The sequence below is a fragment of the Benincasa hispida genome, chromosome 12 (assembly GCF_027475165.1).
Source record: "Benincasa hispida cultivar pf3 chromosome 12, pf3_genome.v1.1, whole genome shotgun sequence".
NCBI classification, from domain to species: domain Eukaryota; kingdom Viridiplantae; phylum Streptophyta; class Magnoliopsida; order Cucurbitales; family Cucurbitaceae; genus Benincasa; species Benincasa hispida.
In genome coordinates this window covers 72,898,529-72,916,553 of record NC_143489.1, presented here as the reverse complement: position 1 = coordinate 72,916,553, position 18,025 = coordinate 72,898,529, and the positions used below count along the sequence as shown (strand labels likewise).

The 18,025-nt window shown below is 33.8% G+C and overlaps 3 protein-coding genes across 14 annotated transcripts; all 3 read left to right on the top strand.

Annotated features, from left to right (window-relative positions):
* Positions 1-1,995: 1,995 nt before the first annotated feature.
* On the top strand, positions 1,996-5,256 carry TIC20-I (translocon at the inner envelope membrane of chloroplasts 20). 5 transcript variants are annotated; one of them, XM_039019413.2, is made up of 5 exons: positions 2,037-2,274; positions 2,407-2,444; positions 3,407-3,477; positions 3,892-4,071; positions 4,370-5,256. In XM_039019413.2, the coding sequence occupies exons 4-5, from the start codon at positions 3,903-3,905 to the stop codon at positions 5,008-5,010; spliced, it is 810 nt and encodes a 269-aa protein (XP_038875341.1). In that variant the 5' UTR covers positions 2,037-2,274; positions 2,407-2,444; positions 3,407-3,477; positions 3,892-3,902; the 3' UTR covers positions 5,011-5,256. The 5 variants fall into 5 exon arrangements, with proteins under 5 accessions (XP_038875342.1, XP_038875341.1, XP_038875339.1 ...); XM_039019411.2 differs by lacking the exon at positions 3,407-3,477 and having other exon boundaries at positions 2,043-2,274; XM_039019412.2 differs by lacking the exon at positions 3,407-3,477 and having other exon boundaries at positions 2,043-2,274; positions 2,407-2,472.
* Positions 5,257-6,510: 1,254 nt separating this feature from the next.
* Positions 6,511-8,442, top strand: LOC120067887 (uncharacterized). 2 transcript variants are annotated; one of them, XM_090307974.1, is made up of 5 exons: positions 6,511-6,599; positions 6,841-6,894; positions 7,048-7,161; positions 7,654-7,815; positions 7,947-8,442. In XM_090307974.1, exons 1-5 carry the CDS (start codon positions 6,526-6,528, stop codon positions 8,299-8,301), a joined length of 759 nt encoding a protein of 252 aa, XP_090164100.1. In that variant the 5' UTR covers positions 6,511-6,525; the 3' UTR covers positions 8,302-8,442. The 2 variants fall into 2 exon arrangements, with proteins under 2 accessions (XP_090164100.1, XP_038875427.1); XM_039019499.2 differs by lacking the exon at positions 6,511-6,599 and having other exon boundaries at positions 6,620-6,894.
* A 3,335-nt stretch (positions 8,443-11,777) lies between these two features.
* Positions 11,778-17,825, top strand: LOC120067203 (putative splicing factor 3A subunit 1). Of its 7 annotated transcripts, none has more exons than XR_016524992.1 (6): positions 11,778-12,080; positions 13,242-15,358; positions 15,465-15,761; positions 16,514-16,595; positions 17,458-17,502; positions 17,595-17,825. XR_016524992.1 is itself a non-coding variant. In XM_090307715.1 (4 exons), the coding sequence occupies exons 2-3, from the start codon at positions 13,205-13,207 to the stop codon at positions 15,732-15,734; spliced, it is 2,424 nt and encodes an 807-aa protein (XP_090163841.1). In that variant the 5' UTR covers positions 11,945-12,080; positions 13,103-13,204; the 3' UTR covers positions 15,735-15,761; positions 16,514-16,869. The 7 variants fall into 7 exon arrangements, 2 of the variants coding, with proteins under 2 accessions (XP_090163841.1, XP_090163840.1); XR_016524991.1 differs by having other exon boundaries at positions 17,399-17,502; XR_016524989.1 differs by having other exon boundaries at positions 11,945-12,080; positions 13,103-15,358; positions 17,399-17,502.
* Positions 17,826-18,025: the final 200 nt, after the last annotated feature.

Below are 18,025 nucleotides of genomic sequence, written 5' to 3'. Positions count from 1 at the left end.
AAAACTGGTTGATTTTCAATTCTCGAGGCATGTCTTCTCCAAAACTGACTAGGATTTTTGGGGCATGAATCTCGACAACTACCCACCTATTTGGAGTTTATTTAAAGCACCAAAAGTCATAATTTTGGGAGAGTCAAGCTTTAAGTCAAAATCTATACTTAGAGTCGATGAGGTAACTTCCACTACTTAAAAAAAATGAGAGTTCCTCTTAAAGATTAGGGTTCATAATCCAAACCATGGCTGAGAGAGAATATTGTAAGTGAACCAAGAGAAAACTCTAAGAGTGTAGAAATTATCCCAATGGTCACATATTCTAAATTTTCCAAATTTCTAGTTGTTGTCTTTCTATTTTTTTTTTGTTGTTTTTTGTTCTTATTTTTTTAACTTATACTTAAGAATTTTGTTTTATTGAAGTTATTATTATTCTTTTTCATCTCGAGATAAATTCTTTAAGAGATTCAGCCTTTTAAATGCCCTAAAAAGAATAAAGGGGCTTAAGAAATTGTGAAGCATTGCGCCCCTTCCTTTCAATTATTTCTTTGATTGAAAATCATGTTATATCTTGTTAATTTAAATTAGCATGCTAGTTCAATCTTAATGTTGAGAAGGTTAAGGCAATATACGAAGCTCACAAAAGAATATGAGAATAAGAGCTTAAACATAAGACGTCATGTGACTTTAGACATAAGGCATGCCGTAGGACTAAAAGCCTGTATGTAGTTATCTTTGTTATAATTCGTCATAGACATATATCTCTAATTACGTGAACTTCTAAGGGTACTTGAAATTAAAGCTGAATAGAAGGTAATCTAGGTTCATAGTTTTAAACGCACTGAGATTGAATGTGGTCATATTGCTCAAGGCATTTTTTCCTAAGGACATAAACTTGACTTGAATCCCCTATTAGTTGAGATTATTAAAAAAATTAAGGGATACCATCACATTAGATCAAAAATTTGAAAATATAATACAATTAACATCAAAACATAAATCAGATTATCGAAAACGAACTAATCAAATCAAAACAACTCTATATCAAAATGAAACAAAAACAAAAACAATATTTATCGTAATCGAACAAATAATATTTATCACAACACAATTAAGTTATGATATATCTTAGTAGAAATGATATACTTTATATTTTATATATTAATTTATTGATATATCAAATATAAAGTATGTCGATCCATTGATATATACACCAAATATAGAACATATTAGTCACATGATATATCAAATATAAAATATATTAGAGTCGTTGTATTGATAGATAAATTTGAAATAATAAAAATAATGAAAATTAGGTTTAAAATTTTGAGTTTATTTACTAGGGGTGTTCAAAAAACCCGATGACCCGAAAAAACTGATCAACCCAACCCGGGTTCAAATAAATGAAAATTTTATGGATTGGGTTGGGCTCAAATAACTCAAACCAACTCAAACCAACCCAAGTTTATTATTAACTTTAAAATATATTTTTTTATTACTTATAACACAATTATTTATACATCTATTGATTTTAATTTTATTTAATTCCAATATTTTTTTTAATAATTTATTATTTAACAGTTTCTTTGCACTTTAGAAAAAAAATTCACTATATAAATTGAAATTGAGGAGTTAATCTTAATTCAATATATAAAAATAATCAAATTAGACTTTTACATATTTATGTTTTGTTTTTTTTAGAACAAAATTTTATTTGGGTTGAAAAAATTTACAACTCCAACAATTGGGTTAGGTCTAAAAAAATCTTTCAATTCAATCCAACCTAATCTATGAACACCCCTAATATTTACCAATCTAAAAAACATGGTTAGATTTGCAAATATCCTTATGCTTTGTTCTTCTACCGTTTGCAATTTTCCAACTATTTAATCATAAACCTGATTTCCATTTTTTAAATCCACTTCTTTTTTAAATTAGATATTTCTAAATATTTTTTAAGTAGTTTAAAGTGAAATATAAAATTAGGAAGAAAGAAAGAAAATAGGGAGAAAATTAAAAGTCTATAAGGACGTATTTCAAGAAATAAAAATAAAAGTAAAAAGTCCAAAGAAAACCCTATCCTTCCCTTCTCTGCCGTTGGTCCTCCGAAAAACCGCACCAGCACTTGACTCCGGCACAGCTGCCTGCGGGCTTGAAGGTTGTGCGACGAGGTCCACAGTCTGCACCGCCCGTTTCTAGCTATCGGAGATTTCAGCAACATTCGGCAGCAACCCACAACCCGAATGGCCTCAAATCTGGTTCCCCATAACCTGTAGAAGTCAGGTCTGTGAGTTCGAACCTATTTGAATACATCTCAGTAGAGACTAGATTTTTTTTATTAGTGGGTAGACTCTTTTCGAATTTACTTAACTGTATTAGATCTGATTCTAGCCATTGGAATTCTTCTGTATATAGGTTCGAATTGCGCGATTCAAGTTTAAGGTTGACATTGGGTAAGAGATAGTTGTCTTCACAATTAAGGTTTCAGACTGAATTTTAACCTTGGAATCTTGTCTAGAATAATTTAGCAGCGCTTTAGAAAGTGTAGTAAGTAGTTCTTGTGAAGTCTGTTTGTTGTATGCTTTATATGCCTTGGCAAGTTTATGATATATCGAATTTAATTTGTATGCTACTAAATCTGTTAGTGTTATGTATTTGGTCTGTACAAATATGCTATGATGTTCGGTTCTGCCCTTGTGATGTTAAGCATGTTGGATGTTGATATTTTTTTTGCAATTATATGATAGTATGATGTTTATGTCGAAAACTTGTTCATGTTGTTTATGAGCTGAATTGTGGCCTAGAAAGCAGGTATAGAATGTGCACACATGGGACATTGTGAGATTGACTAGTGAGAAAGGGGTTAAAGGACCTTGAATATGTAATAAACCGGGCTTTGGGTATAAATTGGATGGTTGGTATTGTGTTAAGAAAAGTAAATGAATATTGTGGCCTCAAGTATGAAGGGTGGAGGGCTGGTGTATCACTATTGGATGTCAAGGCCTAGGCATGGATGGTCGAGGGTTGACTTGCCAATCTTGGGTAAGAGGAGTATCAAGGCCTTGGCCTTGGGTATAATTTGTCAAGAATCAGTGTGATTTGTCTTTGGATAAGTATTGAGGTCTTGGGTAGAAATGGTCAAGGGTTGAATGTCGAGTTCTATAGAGAAATGTTGAGGCTCAGGGTATGAATGGTCAGGAGTTAATGTGTCACGAAAGAGTATGTCTTGAAGATGTGGAAATGATGGAATAAACTTGGAAAGAGCTAGAGAGAATATGAGAATTTAGCAATGTGTGAGAGCTTGTTAGACCTTGAGTTAGAGGATGGGTATGATATTATGCATGATGTAGAAATGATTCGCATGATATTTTATGATTCATAAGTTGAGTATGGCACATATATTACTTGTTTTCAGGTTTCTGTGACTTGTGAGAAGCACGAATCCATGATGTTGTGATATATGTTCTATGCTGTTGAAATTTTAAGGTGAAAATTGATACAACCTGCCAAGTAAAATTATTTTTTTTTTCTTCCCAAGAGACTAATTATTAAATGCATTATAAATAAGCCACGGGTGAAAGCACTTAAAAGTTCTTGCTCACTAATGAGTTAAGTATGGCCATTGTCAAGATTGTTCAAGAAAGTAGATATATTTCTTAGATAAGAGAGTTATAAAATAGAACGATCCTTGAGAATTGGGGATAAAAACCTTTCTAACCAGAACGATTCTTAATTCACTATTACAATCAATGTTTTTGATATCAATGTCGATGTATATTTATGAAAAGTTATATACAAAAGTAATCATTAAAATATTTAAATTTTAAAAAATAAGCATTGTATCCTTTGTTTTTCGCATGACTTTGTTACTTACAGTCTGCAATGATGTTGCTTAAACAGGTAACTTAGATATGATTCTCAATGGATGCACCACACCCACTGGGTGCTTCTTCTCAAATTCCAAGTTATCTATTCCTGGCCGTTCTGCCATCTCACGTAGTCCTCATTGCAGTATGCAAACTGCTAGCATTAGGAGTTCATGGGAACCTCGTTTAGAGCATCAGACATGTTACTATAGAGGTGCATACGGAACCTTCCATAATCTTTATTTATCTTTTATTTGACCTGTATATTGAAGCAATTATTTCTGCAGTTTTGGAGATATCTCATCTCCCTCTTTTTGTATGATCTCACGTGTTCGATATAATCTTCATTCATATAAAAAAAAGAATTATTACTGCAGTGGAAACATTAATATAAAGAAATTCTTGTCTGACTTATGTAACGCTGACATCTTGAAGAATTATACCATCCTTTTCAGTAATTGATTTAATGAATGGTGTGCTTCATTTTGTAATCCATTATTTTTCAAATGTAGGTCTCTTACCCTTAAAACTACGTGCTGCATCTTCCCCTCTCTTAAGCGGGGATCTAGGTGGCTTGCTACATATGATCCCAAGGTTACCAAGGCAAAAAAAGATTGGCATGACAACACCACAGGCAGCCAAAGATGTCCCTACGAGTTTTCGTTTCCCTCCAATGACCACAAAACCAAAATGGTGGTGGAGGACATTAGCATGCCTACCCTATCTAATGCCCCTTCACGAAACTTGGATGTATGCCGAAACAGCATACCACCTCCACCCGTTCCTGGAGGAATTTGAACTCTTCACATACCCCTTTCTCGGAGCCATTGGGAGACTACCAAGTTGGTTCTTGATGGCATATTTTTTCGTTGCCTATCTAGGAGTTGTAAGACGGAAGGAATGGCCTCATTTCTTTAGATTTCACGTTGTTATGGGCATGTTGTTGGAGATTGCCCTGCAAGTGATTGGTACAGTGAGTCGTTGGATGCCCCTTGCAGTCTATTGGGGTAAATTAGGGATGCACTTTTGGACAGCCGTAGCATTTGCTTACCTGTTCACGGTCTTGGAATCCATACGCTGTGCTCTTGCAGGCATGTATGCCGATGTCCCCTTTGTCTGCGATGCAGCCTACATCCAAATACCATATGATTAAGAAACTCTTCGGTTTATAGTCGCAGTGAGAGTAGAATGCGATGTAGACATGTAATTTTGCTTCTGCCTTTGTAAAGTGCAGTCGGAATTGAACATCGAACATTCTGAACTCTGTTGACATTTCCTTTAGTTAGTCTTTTGCAAAACATGTATCTTTGTCTATGTAGAAACTGAGGATTTTGTATGGAAGAAGAGCTTGTGGGCGAAGTAAAGAAGGAAACTCATCCTCACTGCCTTTTGAGTGCAAGTGTCTGTTCACTTTAACGTCAAACTTCTCTGCTTTCTTTGTGGGCTTTGATAAGAAAATAATTTCCTTTACACCAAACCATTTTAAACTAGAAAAAACATTCTACTTTTGCCAATTGGTTGTGATGTTTGTCCACTGAAATCAGAAGAAAAACAGCAAAGGTGATGGAAGTTATTGGGGTTTATCTAAAACAAAATTAGAGTGATCTTTTCATTTCATCATCAACCTTCCAGTCTGCTCCATCCGTAAAACATTTGAACTTTGTCAACTTATTAATAAAATCCATTTTGAATCACATTGTTTGCGAAATTGGTTTTTGGCTGCGCCAAACTTCTTTTTTACTTATATTTTGTGGAGTAAGAAAAGTACTTCCTATAATGGTTTATTATTAAGTACTTTCTGTTAAGCTACCTTGGCAAGAGGGTTTTTTTTTTTTTTTTTTTTTTTGGGGGGGGGGGGGGGGTGTTCAACAGTCATAGAGGTGGGAATTTTGACCACTAGAATGATAATATTGGTGTTTTATCCATTGATCAATGGGTACAAGCGACTCGGTTACTAATCAAAACTAGAGCCGAATTGACTATTTCGATGAAGGAAAGATGAAAATCGAAGTCGAACCAAATCAAGTGACTGACCATTTTTATTGATGGTTTGAGTTTATCATCATAAATTTGCTTGACTTACTCAAAACTCACATCGTCTGCTTGAATCGATATGAAACCGAACTGTCAGTGGTTTTCGGTTTGATTTGAGCGATTTAATTGGTTTTTTTAGTTCACTCTTTCCTTCCTACTCTGATCTATGTTTAGATCAGCAATTCAAGAGCCTTCAAATATAGAGGGATGCAATGTCACATTGAATTCTTCTTCAAACAAGGAGAGATTGAATGTGCATTGAATGCTTATTCGATTAAAATTAGTTCTCAATGGAATTAGTGAATGTGGTATAGATTATGTCATCAACTAACAATGTACCAAGATAAATTGGAGCAGAAATTAAGACATGCTAATGAGTTAAATAATTAAATTCTAATCAAAAGCAATACTGTATACTACGTTAACATTAAACTGTTTTATTAATTAAAAAAAAAAACCATGGGAAAAATCCATCAAAGGTTACACAAGTGGCGAAGGGGGGTGGAGGAGTGGTTGTCAACAATCCATTTATTAAAGATTCAAAGCCGAAAGGATCGCCGTTTATCAGTCTTAAAATGTGTTAAGCACTTTGACTTTTACACTAACAGATTTTTTCAAACCAAATCCCATAACTATGACCCTATCTTTTTCCCTTTCTTCTCTCAATCTCAAGCATTTATCCTCCATTTTCCACCATTCTTTTTCTTGGTTACATCACCATTTAAATCTCTTTCATTGCATTTTTTTTTTATGCATCTTCTTCACATCTTTTTACATTGGGATCTTTCTTTATATGAAACAAGTTAGCAAAATTGCATCTTTTCTTCTTTCCATTCTCTCATCTTTGTTTGTGAGATATTATTAATATCATGTCCATCTTGAGCAAATCCAACAGTATGCCCACTCCCTCTTTCCATGAGTTGAAGAAGCAAGCTTCTTTCTTTTTCAGGGAGAAAATCAAGACTGCCAGATTAGCCCTCACAGATGTCACCTCTGCTGAACTGTAAGTTCATTCATTTCCTGTTTTATATATATATATATATACATATGGATTGGTTGCTGATGATTCTCCTCTTCTTTTTTTTTTTTCTTTTTTTTTTTTTTTTTTTTTTTTTTTTTTTTTTTTTTTTTTTTTTTTTTTTTTTTTGCATTTTAGATTGACTGAAGAAGCTATCAGTGGGAACCCTGATGCAAGATCTTTGAGTTCAATATCAAAGGCAGCATTTGAGGTTGATGACTATTGGAGAATTGTAGCAATTCTCCATAGAAGGTTTTGACTCTCTACTTCTTTGATCAATGTTTTAAAGTTCTTCTAAGTTTCTATTTCAATGTAAATTAGACCCTTCTGATTGTTATGGACAAAACCCATCATTAATAAGTTAAAGATTCAAGGTGTGTAAAGTCTATACTATCTTTTAGGTCATGTTTGATAATGATTTTGTTTTAGGTTCTCACATTTCTTAAACATAAACTTTTGTTTAGTTTTCAAAACTTATATCGGTAGAAATTGGGTAACGACATAAGCAATATATTGATTTTCTTCTCCAAGAATGTGCTCGATTTGTCCAATGGACAAATACACAAGCATATTTTAGGGGTGGGAGTATGTGTTTACAAACATAATTTACAAAAAGAGAAAACAAAAAACAAACTAGTTATCAAATGAGACCTTAGTTTTTCTTCTTTTTTGCCCTTAAAAATGTTGTATTGATTTTGCTGATGGGATCCATGATTGATAAAAGTAAACAAACTTGCAAGGCAGATTGCTGAAATTTGAAAAGAAGAACTGGAGACTTTCCTACAATTCTCTCATCATTCTTGAACATCTCTTGACTCATGGACCAGAGAGTGTAGCAGAGGAGTTTCAAACTGACAAAGATCTTATTACCCAAATAGGAACCTTGCAATATGTTGATGAAAGGGGGTAATGCTTTGTTTTCATGTTTTCAGATATGTGTTTGGTAGTCCGTCGAAAGCCATCTTTCTCTAATTTTATTGTCAAAACAAAAGATGTATTTGATGATATTCATAATTGGATGCTGATTTGGTTTATAGGTTCAATTGGGGGATTTCAGTGAGAAAGAGATCAGAGAGGATTTTGAACTTACTTGACAAAGGGTCTGTCCTCAAAGAAGAGAGGGAGAAGGCTAGAAAGTTGACAAGAGATATTCTAGGATTTGGAAGCTTCTCTTTGAGATCAAAATGTCAAGAAATTGTGGAAGATTCTTCTTCTTCTTCACCCATTGGAAGATATGGAAAGTGCAATTCCAACTTCAACAGACTTGAGAATCTTGAACAAGAAGAACATTTGGTTTTGTTAGAACAAAAGGATGGAATTATTTCAGCTAATGATTATCATCCTTTCATCAACGACGAATCGAAATTGAATGCTTCATTGCTTTTGGGATAATGACAGAGGAATTTGGAATTGTTTCTTGAGTTCCATTTATGATTCAATGTCATATTTACATGTACTTGATCAGATTGATATAAAAAATAAACATGCTACCAATGAAAGGAAAAGAGATTTTTTCTTTGAAGAATTTGAAAATTAGTAGTGGTTGGTTTTGTGTGCCTTACAGAATTCAGAAAGAAAGCTAAAAGTTTAGCATCTATATCAAGATTAGAACTTTGTAAGAAACTTTCATATTTTATTGTTGGAACTGTTCACTTCTGATACTTGGAAGGTGAAAAGAATTATGTAGACAAAGAAATGTTTGATACAATAGGTTGAAAAGTCATTCTAATGCATAAAAACAAAGCTGCTGGATGGGGCATAACTCATAAGAAATAAGATGTTAAATTGGTATTAGAGCTCAGGATGTTCATCCGGAGGAGTATATTTGTGTGTGTGTGGAGGATCTGATCTTTTAGAATTTATTATGTTACAAATTCGAGAATTAGAATCTCTAAATATTTAAAATATTTTTTCACTCTGAAATAGTTTGTTAAGCACTTAGAAAGTCGTTCAAAGACACCTCAAATTTGTTATATTATATATTATATGATATTACAAAACAAGAATTATACAAAACTTTTAGGAAAATTGTTAGAAATAACATGTTTAAGTTGAAAATTCGTTAGAATAGTTTTTCTCGGTTTATCTTGTCCGAGATTGGCCACCGAGATTTTGTTTAAAAAAAAAAAAAACTTTTTCTAATTTATCGTTTGGGTCTTCTCGGTACATGTCGTCAAAATTATACACCGAGATTTGCTAATTTTTTTCAATGTTATATAATCTTTTCAAATCTTTCCATAATTAAAAAATCACATTATCAAAATATTACATAATTTGGAGAACTTTGAAAACATGCTTGGTAAATTATTTAGATAATTAGTAAATCAATTTAGAAATTTGTGTAATTATGTAGATCTTGGTATTAATTTGGGCAACACCGAGATTCTATATATTTGTGTTTTCTTGGTGAAAATCAAGAATAATTAATATCGAAATTCGATATATTTGAGCTTTTTCAGTGGAATCTCGGACATCATTAACACCGAGATTCAATATATATCCCAAATCTTATCCATTTTTTTACAAATTTTGATCATCCCTAAAATTTAAAAATGATAGTGTAATTATCTTGAATTAATTTGGAAAATCTATTTTGATAATTGGAAAACTCATTTGGAATTTTGAACATTCATACAATTATGAAACACAAATTAGGCTAAAGATTTGAAAAATTACATAATAATAGATTTGGTATAATATTTAGGAAGATTACATACAAAATTAGTAAATCTCGGTGTGTGGATTAGCGAGATGTACCAAGGAAGACCCAAGGTAAGAAAAAATATTTTTTTTAACTAAACCTCAGTGGCCGATCTCAGGGAGATAAACCGAGAAAAACTATTTTAGCGTGTTTAAAAAAAAAGTGTAAGTTTTGTAATGTGAAAACTTAAAAAGGTTATTTATGACAATTTCACAAAATTTCAACATAAAACAAGTTGATAAATTAATTAATAAAAGTTTGTATTCAACCAATTATTTAGTGAGTAACTAAAATATATTTCAAAACACATTTTGAAAAAATGTTTAAAATGAAATTTAATTTTTGAATTTGCTACCAAATACATATCTGAAAACATGAAATACAACTTTATTTTCTTTGAATCTATTGTTTTCAGAATTCTGATTTTAATTATCTATCAAACAGACCCTTATTTATCTAGCACACTAATTTTTTTTACTTAAAATCACTTCTGTCATTTTCAAAATCAGTAAAAATAATGTTTTTAATCATTCAGAATCAATTTTAATGATATGAAAACTACATTCAAAATTATAAAATTAAATATTAAAATAATTTTAAAATTAATCTTGAGTAATTAAAAATATATTTCAAGATATTTTTAAACAAAAAAAAAAAGGTTATTTTAACTATTTTAAAATAATCACAAACATGCATTAATGCAAAATATATAATAATGTTCCAGCGAGTAGTACTTAGAATGCATTCTACATAGTTGTCTCTCCATAGAAAATTAATTTAACAATGTATTTATCTAAAATCACCGCCACAAACTCTCTAAGGAAAATTTTTAATACTTTTGACGTTTTTATGAAAAAAAAAATCAAATAAAGCAATTTCTTTAAGAAAATTTTAATAAAAATGAAAAAAAAAAGAGTAAAAAAAAGACGAAGGTTCATGGATTTTTAAAAAAAAATTAATTTTTCACACTATCTGTTAAAATACTTTCTAATTTACACTTTTTTTTAACTAATATGGTAATTATTTTAAATAGTAATATTATTGAAAATATATTTAAGAATAATAAAATGTGACCTATAAATGATAGACTACGATAGACTTCTATCACTAACATGATAGATAATAATAGAAGCCTATTACGATTCATCCCTAATAGATAGCAACATTTTGCTATATTTGTAAATAAATTGACTCATTTTCGTTATTTGAAAACGACCCTAAATAATAAGTATAATTTTATTATTTTTATTTACTTTTCACAAACCCTAATTACTTAAAATTTTCACCTTCTCACACAAAATTTCGAGTATGTCGAATGGATGACCTAAAATTATGGGAAAAAATGAAATTTGTCTAATTTTAAAATTGGTGGGTGAAATTACCAAAACAAAACCTCATTCATGTAGATTGGATGTCTCACTCCGTCACTCTTACTCTCTCGATCTCATATTTCTCACTTTCTCTCTCTCGATCTCCTCTCTCACTCACTATCAGTGTCCCCTCTTTCACTCTTCGCTCTCTCTGTCGATGATACACATCTCGATCTCCTCTCGTCAGTATAATGCTCTCTATTCTCAAATCTCATCACTACAATGTTTCGATGACCAACAATTAGAATCAAATGGAAAAGGAGAAATTTAAAAGAGAGATATAAGAAATTAAGAGTAATTTAATAATTTAGCTTATAGGATATAAGCAAAAGAACAAATTTGTTAAAATTTAAAAAGTGGGGCAAAATCCATTTTTAGCTTTGGACAGGGGGTTTTATACAATTATCTCCAATTTTCTATTTCCTCCTCCTCCAGTCTCTCTCTAGGGATGGTAATGGGATCGGCGTAGGGTGAGGATGCATTCCCCATCCTCATTCCCGTCCCATTCCTTGTTTTAGAAAGTGGGGGTCGCAGTCGGGAATCTTCGATCAGGAATTCAGGTCCCACGGAGAAAAATCTCTGTTTTTTATTTTATTATTTAAAATTAACTAGATTTAGTATTTAAATTGAAACGATAGATTTTATGTAAAAAATTAGTTATAATTCTAAATATTTGTTTGAATTAACAATTAAAATATATTTTAATGTCTTTTTTATTATAAATTAATAAAAATTGAATTTCTTTTCAGATACTAGCTTTTAGTAGTTTATATATATATTAATAATTCAGAAAAACCGAGACGAGGGCGGGTCGGGTTCCGGGTTGGGATGCGGCAGGGATCCCCTCTCCGTTTCCAATCGGAGACTCGATCTAAATCCTTGATGTGACCCTTGTATCCGATTAAACCGGAATTTTCCATTCTAATCGGGTCGGATCCGTGGGACTCGACCCGGCGGGAATTTTGCCATCCGTTTCTCCTCCCTCATCGGCAGCTTATTCTTGACATCTACTTGTGCTGCTTGAAATTTATCTCTGGTTTCCTTTTCCATTTCCTTGTCCCGAAGATCTCTCTCTGCCCTCGCTTCTCTCTCTAGAAGAGGTATGTACTTCATCTCTCTCTAGATTTTTCATTCATATTCCCGATTCGAAGTTTGTAAATTGAACCCTTGCCATTATGATGAAACCTTTTTGGTTTGTGTTGTTTTTTACATTTAAATGAACAAATAACGAATTTTTTTTTTTTTTTTTTTTTTTTTTTTGGCATTGGAAAGGTATATTAGGATCTGCATGTTTCCTGTTTCCATTAGGTTTGGTGATTTGGTAGTTTTTTTTTTTTTGGGTTTGATTTCTTTCCTGCAAAGCATTTCTTGTGATTTCTTGCCTGCCAATCGCTTTTTTCTCTTTGTGGAGAAAATGATGGAAAATTAAAGTTCTATTGATTATGCGTTTTTTCTATTTGTAGGCGTTAGTTTCTTCAGCAATGAAGCCTAGTAATAATTAATAATGCACTTCAGTTTTGTTTTTCTAAGAGAAATGTTGGATTACGATTTTGTCTTTTCTCTTTTGCCACTTCCTCTGCTACTATAACTGCCACTGAATCTCACGTGAAATTAGAGAGTAACGTTTACATATTTACTATTAACAGTCCCGTAAGTTGTTTACTTGAAAATTAGAGTCAAATTACATATTTATAATTGTTAGTCGTGTTTGTGGTCATGGTTGAAATAGTTGAAGGAAAAATTGAAGGGGAAAACTTAAGAAAGGAGAAAGGAGGAGCCTAAGAAGCACGAACGCTTAACACTTTAGTTTAGCCAGTGTGTCCGTGTTAAGACACGTGACAGATACTTGGACACTCCAACACTTCCGTGTCGGATACTTGTTAGTGCAAGAGATGTATTAGACACTATGAAAGTAGGTCCATTGATGGGCTAGACACATTTATCTCTTGGCATTGTAATATTTTAAATGTAATTTTAATATTTGTTGCTAGGGTTTTCACTTCTCTGGATAATAAATTGATTTTTCTGTCTTTAATATGAGCATTTGAAAAGACGTTAGGGTTAATGCCAACCATGCTTTTGTAAACTATAATGGCATTGCTCTGAATCTTAAGTTTTGCAGATAACAATAGCTTGCAGAAAGTTTATATCTTGCTAGTATGAGGGGGTGTTACCATTGAGATATTTTCTATTTGTCTTGAAGTCTGATTTTATTGTGGAGAAAATGTTTGGCTCATTTGAACCAATCTTGACTCTTCCAGCTCCTTCAGAGGATTCAAACCCTAATGTTCAGGATGAGCAGGATGAAATTATTAATCACAATGAAGTGGATAAAGACAAAACCAATGCACCTGCATCAGTTGCAACTCATACTAAAACTATTGGTATCATACATCCTCCTCCAGATATCAGAAGCATTGTTGATAAAACTGCACCATTTGTTGCAAAAAATGGACCAGAATTTGAGAAGAGAATCATTGCAAATAATGCCGGTAATGTCAAGTTTAATTTCTTGAACCCTTCAGATCCCTACCATGCTTACTATCAGCATAGGTTATCTGAGTTTCGTGCCCAGAATCAATCATCTGCACAGCAGTCTTCGCAGGCGGCAGATTCTGCTGCACCTGCATTTCCAGCTGCTGACAACAATGAAACAATGGCAGCAAAGCCTGATGTTTCTGCTTTGTTCAAACCTGTACGCAAAATTCTTGAGCCTCCAGAGGCTGAGCAGTATACCGTTCGTCTTCCTGAAGGGATTACAGGGGAAGAATTGGATATTATCAAGCTCACAGCCCAATTTGTTGCCCGAAATGGGAAATCATTCTTGACAGGATTGACAAGTAGAGAGATTAACAATCCTCAGTTTCATTTTCTGAAACCTACTCATAGTATGTTCATGTTTTTTACCTCCCTTGCGGATGCACATTCCAAAGTGTTGATGCCTCCCAAGGGGTTGACTGAGAAACTGAAGAAGAGTGTCACTGACATGACAACAGTGCTCGAGAGATGTGTGCATAGACTTGAGTGGGAACGTTCACAAGAGCAGGCAAGGCAAAAAGTTGAAGATGAGATTGAGCAGGAAAGGATACAAATGGCTATGATTGATTGGCATGATTTTGTTGTGGTTGAGGCAATAGACTTTGCAGATGACGAGGATGAAGATTTGCCCCCACCAATGACCCTTGAGGAGGTAATTAGAAGAAGCAAGATTTCTGTTGCTGAGGAAGAGCTTGTTGAGCCCGGGAAGGAAATGGAAATGGATATGGATGAAGAAGAGATGCAACTTGTTGAAGAGGGTATGCGGGCTGCTAGGTTAGGAGAAAATGACAATGACAATGACAAGAATGATATGAAGGTAGATGAGGAGCCAGAGCCACCACTGAGAATCATTAAGAACTGGAAGAGACCTGAAGAGAGAGTCCCTGCAGAAAGAGATCATACAAAATTTGTTGTCTCTCCGATCACAGGTGAACTAATTCCAATCAATGAGATGTCTGAACATATGAGGATATCACTTATTGATCCAAAGTACAAAGAGCAAAAGGAAAGAATGTTTGCCAAGATTCGGGAGACTACACTTGCTCAGGATGATGAGATCTCAAGAAATATAGTTGGACTGGCGCGAACTCGTCCTGATATATTTGGTACCACTGAGGAGGAAGTATCAAATGCAGTCAAGGCAGAAATTGAAAAGAAAGAAGATCAACCAAAGCAGGTCATATGGGATGGCCATACTGGAAGCATCGGGCGTACAGCAAATCAAGCTATGTCACAAAATCTTGTTGGAGAGGATCTGGATGATGCTAGTAACAATGATGCAAGGAACCTTCCTGGTCCTGCAGCCCTGCCACCGAAACCCGGAGTGCCATCAGTTCGTCCTCTCCCGCCTCCACCTGGACTAGCCTTGAATCTTCCTTCCCTACCTATGAATGCACACTATTCTACCCCAATTAGCGGTGGGCTTCCTGTACCCCCACTGCAGCCGCCCATTATCTCAATGATTCCATCTGTTCAGCCACCACCTCCCACAATGCCTGGACAACAATCATTTTTCATGAATCGACCCCCTTCTATGCCTCCACCAATGTCTATGAATGCACCAAATATGAGCGTCCCACCACCACCAGGATCTCAGTTTACTCACATGCCAGTTCCACGGCCTTTCATTCCTATCCCTACCCCTCCACCTATGAATACTATGCTACCGCCTCCACCTATGCCACAAGGGGTTCCTCCACCACTTATGACCCAAGGATCGATGCCTCCCTTACCACCTGAAGAAGCTCCTCCACCACTTCCAGATGAACCAGAGCCGAAGAGACAGAAACTTGATGATTCTTTGCTTATGCCAGAAGACCAGTTTTTGGCACAACATCCTGTATGCACTTTTTGTTCTTTGACTGCCTATCTATTAGTATCTTACTGCTTATTATGTTGAAAATAACTTGACTATTTTGCTGAAGAGTTATTCTTTTTTGTGGCAGGGACCTGTCCATATCACTGTATCTTTTCCTAATCTTGATGATGGAAATCTCAGAGGCCAAGTTCTTGAGATTACTGTCCAGTCCCTCACTGAAACGGTTGGAAGTTTAAAAGAGAAGATTGCCGGTGAGATCCAGCTTCCAGCAAACAAACAAAAGTTAAGCGGGAGACCTGGCTTTCTCAAGGACAATATGTCGCTTGCTTATTACAATGTTGGAGCAGGGGAATCACTGTCCCTTTCTTTAAGGGAACGTGGTGGTAGAAAGAGATGAACAGATCCTTGATGCATATGAATTGAGGTTTAAATTTGGACTTTCTTAGTAATATTCAAACATACTGTTATATGTTCAAATTGAAGTGTATTGATCTGGTTTCAATTCTCCCTGCTCCTCCCTACGGAGACTGTTAAATTGCTTTCTAACTGTATCCTTATTGTAAAACTAGATTATGAAAAACATCTCTGAATTTTGAGGATTTGATTGTGTCTACGTAGGTTGTTGATCACAACCATAAGAGGTAAAATCAAACATTAGTTCACTTGTCTGTGTCAGTTAGTGATGAATGTTTGTTCGTTACTCATTCATTAGCATTCAGCGTTGGTTTTACCTGACGAGGTCTAATAATGTAGAACATAATTTTTGTGATTTTTGGTATAAAGAATCTCATGCTATCATCCATTTTAAACAAGATCAAAGCTCCGACCTTCTGCCTCTATTTCCTTCAGATTTCCATGTTCTACATTTCCTTTTTGCTGTTTCAATTGTTTCAATTTCATTATCACCTCAAAAAAAAAAAAAAAAAATCTCATTATCACCTCCATCAAACAAGTTCAACATTGAGCATGAGTTACAATGGTCATGTAAGGATAAAAACTCTGCCCTTCTTTGAAGTTGTTTCAGTTCCTGACTTTCTAGCATTAATCTATATAAACTATTAATTAGCTTAACTTGAAAGCAGATAAAAAAATGTAGCTATAGGAAAAAGATTCTTTTTTTTTTTTTTTTTTAATGAACAAACATAGTTGGTAATCCTTATCTGTTGACTATACCAGGAATTGGTCCGAGGAATTTGAAGAAGTTGGCTGAGAAGGAGATTGGAGAAGTGGTGAGCTCAAGCAGTTGTACAATGATAAGGTGAAGAAGTTTGGCACCTTCGGTTTCAAAATAATACACTAGTATAAATATAGTTTTTTAGTTCTATGTTTTGACATTAGTTTCTGCTTGTTCCATATAATGATATTAGTTTCTTCGAAGTTGAGCTGAAACTTGCATTATTTGTTGGTCCATTAGAGAGAATTTCAGTGGTAGATCTTTTTTCTTTGCAAACTGCTTGTTCCATATAATGACAGCTTTGATTGATTCTCTATATACTAAGCTTATTAATTTGGTTAAAAATAACAATTTCGTATATTAACATGTGTCATTCTCACTATGATTCCCATTTGAGTCTAACTGTTGATTTTACCAAGTTTTCACTCTTAGAATGCTGCTTAAAAAGTTTGTTATTAAAGAAAAAATTGTTTGGATATATTAGTTTTCTAATGTTTGTACTTTGGTAGTAACTAAAACTATTATGCTCATATAAGTTAATGTATAATCCATCAAATGGAATCTTAAAGTGTTTCTCATTCACCATTCTAGTTATTCTGGTTATATTTTGGGTATATTTTTATTGTGATTCTTTTGTGGCGGTATATCTTTATAATCTCTGCTCTTTATTTGCAATTCTCAATAATGAACTTGTTCTACAGGTTGTGTGCAATGCTTCTTTTTCTAAAGTTGCTAATAAACATTTTCTTTTTCTGGCTCATGAGAAAAACTCCAAAGCAGTTTTCAATTGAAAAATTATAGGATGATCGAGTTAGTTGATTTGAGTACCTTAGATTAATGGAGAAGTTTACTTTATTGAACTTTCTTTTTTTGCCTGTGCCGTCAAGAATTTGTGAAGTATGAAAGGGATTCCAACATCAATCCAATATTTCTCTCATTTTCGAAGGTAAGGAGATTGCTCTCATGGTTGTGGCTGCTGTTATTGACTCACGTATCCTTTGTTGTGATCTTGATATCTGTAATCATTTTTTTTACAATGCTTATTTTCTTTGAATCGTGATTATTCTTAACTGAATGACTAAGACATCTAAAATAAGATCAAATTCTGCATGGAGGTATGCAACAATATTGTTACGTATGGTGCTTCCTTAGTTCAACTGATCTTATACCATTCAACTAATCTTATACAATTCAGTCGCAACACCTACACCTGAATGTATACATATTAAGTGCCAGCTATCAAACGAATCAATGTGTTCTGTATTTGTTGCTCTGAAACTTTTTATATGCATCATATCTATCGGTTTCTACTTATTTGTTGTTTGATTTGAAGTAATTGGTAATCACCATTTTTGTTTGCTCTTCCAAGTTGGACTATGCTCTGGAGAGTTGGAGGCTATTTGGCTTCCCATTGGAGGATTTTTGTTTAGGTTTAAATACCCTCTTTTTTGCGTTTATTGAGATAATGCCTATTGAGGTTGAGTTTGGTGGAGTTACTGAGCGTTGTGGTGCTT

Bases quoted from the DNA above. Each gene is read 5' to 3' on its own strand.
- LOC120067203 (XM_090307715.1), top strand. From the start codon at position 13,205: ATGTTTGGCTCATTTGAACCAATCTTGACTCTTCCAGCTCCTTCAGAG. The intron at 15,359-15,464 runs GTATGCACTTTT...TTTTTGTGGCAG, and splicing joins AGTTTTTGGCACAACATCCT to GGACCTGTCCATATCACTGT.
- TIC20-I (XM_039019414.2), top strand. From the start codon at position 3,903: ATGATTCTCAATGGATGCACCACACCCACTGGGTGCTTCTTCTCAAAT. The intron at 4,072-4,369 runs GTGCATACGGAA...TTTCAAATGTAG, and splicing joins TCAGACATGTTACTATAGAG to GTCTCTTACCCTTAAAACTA.
- LOC120067887 (XM_039019499.2), top strand. From the start codon at position 6,761: ATGTCCATCTTGAGCAAATCCAACAGTATGCCCACTCCCTCTTTCCAT. The intron at 7,162-7,653 runs GTTTTGACTCTC...CTTGCAAGGCAG, and splicing joins GTAGCAATTCTCCATAGAAG to ATTGCTGAAATTTGAAAAGA. The intron at 7,816-7,946 runs GTAATGCTTTGT...TTTGGTTTATAG, and splicing joins CAATATGTTGATGAAAGGGG to GTTCAATTGGGGGATTTCAG.